The sequence below is a fragment of the Narcine bancroftii genome, chromosome 2 (assembly GCF_036971445.1).
Source record: "Narcine bancroftii isolate sNarBan1 chromosome 2, sNarBan1.hap1, whole genome shotgun sequence".
In the NCBI taxonomy this organism is placed as follows: domain Eukaryota; kingdom Metazoa; phylum Chordata; class Chondrichthyes; order Torpediniformes; family Narcinidae; genus Narcine; species Narcine bancroftii.
The window spans coordinates 139,996,439-140,004,594 of NC_091470.1; the positions used below are offsets into that span (position 1 = coordinate 139,996,439).

Here is an 8,156-nt window from a genome sequence, read left to right on the forward strand (position 1 = left end):
GGGACATTGGCCTTCATAAATCAGATCATCGAGTCCAGGGTGTTCTCATGAAGTTCTACAAGACATCGGTGAGGCCGAATCTCATGCTTTGTGTGCAGTTTTGGTTACCAAATGACAGGAAAGAGCATAATCAGTTAGAAAGAAGGCAGCGAAGGTTCAACAGGTTCGGGACTGAAGATTTACTGGGATGTTGCCCGGACGTCAGGGACTGAGTTACAGGGAAAGGGTCGACAGGTTCGGGACTTTATCCCCTGAAGATTTACTGAGATGTTGCCCGGACGTCAGGGACTGAGTTACAGGGAAAGGGTCGACAGGTTCAGGACTTTATCCCCTGAAGATTTATTGGGATGTGGCCCGAATTGCAGGGACTGAGACGGGAGAGAGATTGGGAGAGTGTGGGGTGAGAGGGGAATAGATATATTCATTCCATCCATTCATCCGTCCGTCCGTCCGTCCATCCATCCATCCATCCATCTCCTGCTATGTATTAATCTTTCTATCTGTCCATCCATCCAACAATGTGCCCTTCAGTCTGTGGGAGTAATGGGTCGGCCCCCTGTGTCCAATCGCTGTAGGTGACCGCCTTTCCCTGCCATGCCTGCAGTCTGAATTACCCCACCACGCCTCGCCTTTGAAGGCGGAACTGTGATGTCGATAGATTCATAGAGAGGCAGGGGTTGTGCTGTGAGGAAGTGATGCAGGCGGCAGACGCCCAATCTGACGGTGACATTCGGATCGGACAGAACGGTGGACTCCGAATGAAACCTGGTTTTGAGTCCCAGAGCGAGTGAGAGCGAATCCGTTGAAGGATGGTGCATGCTCCAGCGTGCTTCGTTCAGTTTATGATCTCCCTCCCGGGTAACTATCTCCAACAGGCACAGGGAAACGAGACCAAATAACTTTGGTGGCGGGCGGAACAAGACTCCCATCCAATCTCTTTCCGGATGGAATCCTGGGTTTGGAGAGCGTGGAAATAGGCGCTTCGGCCCAATGTTCACATGTTACCCTAACCGCCCAAGTCCCACATACTCCCAAACGCTTCCTGACTGTGAATCCGTCCAAGTGCCCACCTGGCTAAGTCCAGATTCAACCCGTCCTACCTGTGGTTCCGTCCCACCCACACTGGTCGCACCTGTCCCACAATCTGTTAAACCCGGTCCCATCTTCGGATCCGCCCAACTGATTCTACACTGATGCAGTAGACCCTCACCAAACCACACACTGCCCCAACGCGTTCTGTACACCCACCGCCCTCCATACCACTCAAGGTCCTGTTAAAGCTCTACCCCCTCACCTCCAATCCTCCGAGGCATCGCGATCCAAGTTTGCGACGGGGACGGGTGCGAGCAGTGGAGGTGGAGTGGGGGGGGGGGAGGAAGTGGGGGGAGCAGGGACGCAATTGAAGCAGCCTCTGCCCCATATGTTTTCCCGGCCTCTTCAGGGAGGGTTGGGAGGTGATCGGGGGGAAAGGGGACTGAAAGCGCACAGCTCAGGTGCCGAGAATTCCATTAGCAAATTTTGGCGACAAATCTTGTCTCTCTCTCTCTCTCTCACTCACCCTCTTGCAGGGATTCTGGGGGCGTTCGTTACGCAATCGCCCTTCTCCGTGTCCATTGGAGCGAGCCAGTCTACGACCATCACATGCACACTTCTCAACACGGGCTACACTTACATGTACTGGTACCGACAACATCCCGACCGGCCAATCGAAGCTCTCTTTTATTCCGCTGGTCAGGATATTGTCCAAAGTTACACCTCCGAATCCTTCCAGGCGAAAAGAACCAGTAGCACCAGGTTCACCCTGGAACTGAGCGACGCCTCGCCCTCCCACTCCACCGTCTACCTTTGCGCCTGTAGTGTCGCACGGAGGTTGACGGGCCGGGAATCTGGTGACTAAAACCAGCAGGGTTCTCGCCGTGCGCCTCTGTGGCTGCTAGGGGGCAGGGTTGTGCGATGCACGGATTCCGCCGGCGAGAAGCGGCCGGAGACGAGGCTGCATTACCGGCGTCCCGCTGCGAGCGGAAGGGGTGAGAAACACAAGCCATGGTGAAGAAGCTCAGCGTGTCCAACAATGTCCTTGATGCAGTAAGGGCTTGAGGCGTTCACCAAAGCATGAGAAAATGTTGGACAAAAGAATAGGGGAGTAGGAGAGGAGAGTGGGAAAGGCAGGGGAGGAAAAGTGGTGCAAGGAGGATGGGGAGAGCAAGAGAAAGAGGTATAGCTGGGAGGGTAGAGAGGAGTGGGTGGGTGGATATAGTAGGTTAATACCGGCCCAGGAAGTGGTGGATCGGTGGAGGAGGGTGGGAGGGGAGAGCAGGGGGACGAGGGATGGCGGGGTGGGTGGGAGGAATGATGGTGTTTGATAGATGTGGGTGGGTGTACAGAGGGGTTGAGACAGGCATGGCAGGATCGTTGGAGGGAATGGAGAGGCGGGAAGGGCTAGGTGGGTAGAGTAATGGGTGCATCGACGGGGTTCTGACAAGCAGGCGAGGATCGGTGGGGGAAGGAGAGGGGACCAGGGTGAGGATGGATGGCTGGGAGAACTGGAAAGACAAGAAGAGGGGAGGGGAATCAAAAGACGAGCGGTTTCTACCTATCTATGCATCTATCTGCATATCTATCTATCTATCCATCTATCGATCTATCTATTTATCTATCTATCTATCTATCTATCTATCTATCTATCTATCTATCTATCTACCCTTCTATCCATCTTTCTATATATCCATCCATCCATCCATCCGCCTTTCTCTATACATCTTGCTATCTTTTGATCAATCTATCTATCCATCCATCCGTATATCTCTCTATCTATTCATCCACCATCCAGCTCCACTCATCCATCCATCCATCCTTCCACCAATCCATCGATCCACACATGCAACAATGTGCCCGACGGAGTAATGGATCGGCCCCCGGTGTCCAGTCGCTGTAGGTGACCGCATTTCCCTGCCACGCCTGCAGTCTGAATTACCCCACCCCGCCTCGCCTTTGAAGGCGGAGCTATGATGACGATAGACTCATAGAGAGGTGGGGGTTATGCTGTGATGACTGCAGGAAATGATGCAGGCCGCAGACGTCCAATCTGACCGGGACATTCGGATCGGATAGAACAGTGTACTCCGAATAATGAAACCTGGTTTTGAGTCCCGAAGCGAGTGAAAGCGAATCCGTTGAAGGATGGTGGATGCTCCAGCGTGCTTCTTTCACCTTGTTATCTCCCTCCCGGGTAACTATCATCAACAGGCACAGGGAAACGAGAGGGGGTGAGGGCTAAGTAACTGGTGGCGGGGGGAACAAGACTCCCATCCCATCCCTTTCCTGATGGAATCCTGGGTTTGGAGTGCGTGGAAACAGGCGCTTCGGCCTTTACACCAACCGCCGAATTCCCGCAGACTCCCAAACGCATCCTGGTTGTGAATCCGTCCAAGTGTCCACCTGACCAAGTCCCGTCTCAAGCAGTCCTACCTGTGGTTCCGTCCCACCCACACTGGTCGCACCTGCTCCACGCTCCTCTAAAACCCGTCCCGTCAACAAATCGGTCCGCCGACCTGCCCGACCCCGCTCTTCACCCAGTCACATCCACGGATCCGTCCCGCCCCACGCCCCCTCTGAACTCCGTCCTATCTACGGATCCGCCCAACTAATTCTAAAACGTTGCAACCGACCCTCACCCAACCACCCACTGCACGTGCGCGTTTTGTACACCCACTGCCCTCCATTCCTCTCAGGGTGATGTTAAAATTCTACACCCTCACCTTTAATCCTTCGAGGAATCGCGATCAGAGTTCGTGTCGGGGACGGGTGCGAGCAGTGGGGGGTGGGGGGATGGAGGGTGGGGAGGGGGTACGCAATTGAATCAGTCTCGGCCCTACCTGTTTTCCTGGCCTCTTCCGAAAGGGTTGGGAGGAGACGGGGGGGGGGGGTGGGGGAGGGGGGACGGGGATTGTCGAGCGCCCAGCTCTGGTGCCGTGAATTATATTACAAATATTGGCAACAAATCGTGTCTCTCTCTCACACCCTCTCGCAGTGATTCTGGGGGTGTTCGTAACGCAATCGCCTCCCTCCGTGTCCATTGGAGCGAGCCAGACTATCACCATCACATGCACACTTCTCAACACGGGCTATCCTCAACTCTACTGGTACCGACAACATCCCGATCGGCCAATCGAAGCTCTCTTTTATTCCGCTGGTCAGGATATTGTCCAAAGTTACACCTCCGAATCCTTCCAGGCGAAAAGAACCAGTAGCACCCGGTTCTCCCTGGAACTGAGCGACGCCTCGCCCTCCCACTCCGCCGTCTACCTTTGCGCCTGTAGTTTCGCACGAAGGTTGAAGGGCTGGGTCTCCGGTGACTAAAACCAGCAGGGTTCTCGCCGTGCGCCTCTGTGGCTGCTAGGGGGCAGGGTTGGTGCGATGCACGGATTCCGCCGGAGGGATGCGGCCGGAGATGAGGCTGCATTACTGGCGTCCCGCTGCTAGCGGAAGGGGTGAGAAACACAAGCCATGGTGAAGAAGCTCAGCATGTCCAACAATGTCCTTGATGCAGTAAGGGCTTGAGGCGTTCACTAAAGCGTGAGAAAATGCTGGTGAAATGTGAAGGGGGAGCGGGAGAGGAGAGTGGGAGAGGCAGGGGAGGTTGGCTGGAGGAAGGAGGAAGGTGAGAGCAGGAGTAGGAAATATAGCTGGGTGGGTGGGTAGATATAGTGGCTAATACAGGGTGGTGGCCCAGGAAGTGGTGAATCGGTGGAGGGTGGGAGGGGAGAGCAGGGGAAGGAGGGCTGGCGGGGTGGGTGGGAAGAATGAGGAAGTTTGATAGAGGTGGGTGGGTGTATAGAGGGATTGTGACAGGCATGGGAGGATCGTTGGAGGGAATGGAGAGCCGGGAATGGCTAGGTGGGTAGGGTAGTCGGTGGATAGACGGGGTTCTGACAAGCAGGCGAAGATCGGTAGGGGAAGGAGATGGGAGCAGGGGGAGGATGGCTGGCTGGGAGAGTGTGAAGAACTGGAAAGAAAAGAAGAGGGGAGGGGAATCAAACGTCGAGCGGTTTCTATCTCTATCTATCTATCTATCTATCTATCTATCTATCTATCTATCTATCTATCTATCTATCTATCTATCTATCTGTCTATCTATCGATCTGTCTATCTATATCTATCTATCTATCTATCTCATCCCATCCATCTATCTATCTATCTATCTATCTATCTATCTATCTATCTATCTATCTATCTATCTATCTATCTATCTATCTATCTATCTATCTATGTATCTATCTATCTATCTATCTATCTACCTTTCCATCCATCTTTCTATGTATCCATCCATCCGCTCATTCTCTATACATCTTGCTATCTATTGTTCAATCTATCTATCCATCCATCCGTTCATCCGTATGTCTCTCTATCTATTCATCCACGTATCCTTCAATCTTCGCTCATCCACCCATCCATCCTTCCACCAATACATCCATCCATACATCCAACAATGTGCCCGACGGAGTAATGGGTCGACGCCCAGTGTCCAGTCGCTGTAGGTGATCGACTTTCCCTGCCACGCCTGCAGTCTGAATTACCCCACCCCGCCTCTCCTTTGAAGGCGGAGCTATGATGACGATAGACTCATAGAGAGGTGGGGGTTGTGCTGTGATGACTGCAGGAAATGATGCAGACAGCAGTGGCCCAATCTGACCATGACATTCGGATAGGACAGAACGGTGTTCTCCGAATGAAACCTGGTTTTGAGTTCCGAAGCGAGTGAGAGCGAATCCGTTGAAGGATGGTGCATGCTCCAGCGTGCTTCTTTCACCTTGTGATCTCCCTCCCGGGTAACTATCTCCAACAGACACAGGGAAATGAGAGGGGGTGAGGACTAAGTAACTGGTGGCGGGGGGGACAATACTCCCATCCCATCCCTTTCCTGATGGAATCCTGGGTTCGGAGAGCGTGGAAACAGGCGCTTCGGCCTTTACACCAACCGCCGAAGTCCCGCAGACTCCCAAATGCATCCTGGCTGTGATTCCGTCCAAGTGTCCACCTGACCAAGTCCCGTCTCAAGCAGTCCTATCTGTGGTTCTGTCCCACCCACACTGGTCGCACCTGCTCCACGCTCCTCTAAAACCCATCCCGTCAACAGATCGGTCCGCCGACCTGCCCCACCCCACTCTTCCCCGTCCCGCCGACCTGCCCCACGCCCCCTCTAAACTCCATCCTATCTACGGATCCGCTCGACTGATTCTAAAACGTGGCAACAGACCCTCACCCAACCACCCACTGCGCCTGGCATTCTGTACAACCACCGCTCTCCATACCCCTCGGGGTGCTGTTAAAACTCTACATCCTCACCTTCAATCCTCCGAGGCATCGCGATCCGAGTTCGCGACAGGGACGGGTGCAAGCAGTGGGGGTGGGGGAATGGAGGGTGGGGAGGGGGTACCCTATTGAATCAGTCTCGGCCCTCTATGTTTTCCCGGCTTCTTCAGAGAGGGTTGGGAAAGAGACGGGGGGGGGGGGGGGGGGGGGGGGTGGGTGGGTGGGTGGTGGGACGGGGATTGTCGAGCGCCCAGCTCGGGTGCCGTGAATTATATTACAAATATTGGCGACAAATCGTGTCTCTCTCTCACCCTCTTGCAGGGATTCTGGGGGCGTTCGTAACGCAATCACCTCCCTCCGTGACCATTGGAAGGAGCCAGTCTATGACCATCACATGCACACTTCTCAACACGGGCTATAGTGACATGTACTGGTACCGACAACATCCCGACCGGCCAATCGAAGCTCTCTTTTATTCCGCTGGTCAGGATATTGTCCAAAGTTACACCTCCGAATCCTTCCAGGCGAAAAGAACCAGTAGCACCAGGTTCACCCTGGAACTGAGCGACGCCTCGCCCTCCCACTCCGCCGTCTACCTTTGCGCCTGTAGTATCGCACGGAGGTTGACGGGCCGGGACTCTGGTGACTAAAACCTGCAGGGTTCTCGCCGTGCGCCCCTGTGGCTGTTGGAGGTCAGGGTTGGTGCCATACACGGATTCTGACGGAGGGATGCGGCCGGAGATGAAGCTGCGTTACTGGCGTCCCGCTACTAGCGGAAGGGCTGAGAAACACAAGCCATGGTGAAGAAGCTCAGCGTGTCCAACAATGTCCTTGAGGCGTTCACTAACGCGTGTGTAAATGCTGGACAAAAAAGTAGGGGGATCGGCAGTGGAGAGTGGGAGAGGCAGGGGAGGTTGGCTGGAGGAAGGAGGAAGGGGAGAGCGGGAGAAGGAGTGGGTGGGTGGGTGGATGTAGTGGTTAATACAGGGGCGTGGCCCAGGGTGAATCGGTGGAGGAGAGTGGGTGGAGAGCAGGGGGAGTAGGGCTGGCGGGGTGGGTGGGAGGAATGAGGGTGTTTGATAGTGGGTGGGTGTATAGAGGGATTGTGACAGGCATGGGAGGATCGTTGGAGGGAATGGAGAGGCGGGAATGGCTAGGTGGGTAGAGTAATGGGTGGATAGACGGGGTTCTGACAAGCAGGCGAGGATCATTGGGGAAAGGGAGGGGAGAGTGTAAGAACTGGAAAGACAAGAAGAGTGGAGGGAATCAAAAGGCGAGCGGTTTCTACCTATCCATCTACCTATAGATGGATACATCTATCTGCATATCTATCTATCAATCTATGTATGTATGTATGTATCTATCTATCTATCTATCTGCATATCTATCCATCCATCCATCTGCATATCTATCTATCTCTCTATCTATCTATCTCTCTCTCTCTCTATCTATCTATCTATCTATCTATCTATCTATCTATCTATCTATCTATCTATCTATCTACCCTTCCATTCATCTTTCTATGTCTCCATCCATCCGCTCTTTCTCTATACATCTATACATCAATCTATCTATCCGTCCATCCGTATATCTCTCTATCTATTCATCCACCATTCAGCTCCACTCATCCATCCATCCATCCTTCCACCAATCCATCCATCCACACATCCAACAATGTGCCCAACGGAGTAATGGGTCGACGCCCAGTGTCCAGTCGCTGTAGGTGATCGACTTTCCCTGCCACGACTGCAGTCTGAATTACCCCACCCCGCCTCTCCTTTGAAGGCGGAGCTATGATGACGATAGACTCATAGAGAGGTGGGGGTTATGCTGTAATGACTGCA

The 8,156-nt window shown here is 53.7% G+C and overlaps 3 gene segments (V, D, J or C); all 3 read left to right on the forward strand.

Moving 5' to 3' along the window:
• Positions 1-691: 691 nt before the first annotated feature.
• On the forward strand, positions 692-1,909 carry LOC138754247 (T cell receptor beta variable 6-8-like). The segment is given in 2 exon segments: positions 692-858; positions 1,569-1,909. Coding segments are annotated over 2 exon segments (378 nt in total).
• Positions 1,910-3,072: 1,163 nt separating this feature from the next.
• Positions 3,073-4,488, forward strand: LOC138754246 (T cell receptor alpha variable 9-2-like). The segment is given in 2 exon segments: positions 3,073-3,229; positions 4,031-4,488. Coding segments are annotated over 2 exon segments (378 nt in total).
• Positions 4,489-5,700: 1,212 nt separating this feature from the next.
• Positions 5,701-6,962, forward strand: LOC138752949 (T cell receptor beta variable 6-8-like). The segment is given in 2 exon segments: positions 5,701-5,828; positions 6,634-6,962. Coding segments are annotated over 2 exon segments (378 nt in total).
• Positions 6,963-8,156: the final 1,194 nt, after the last annotated feature.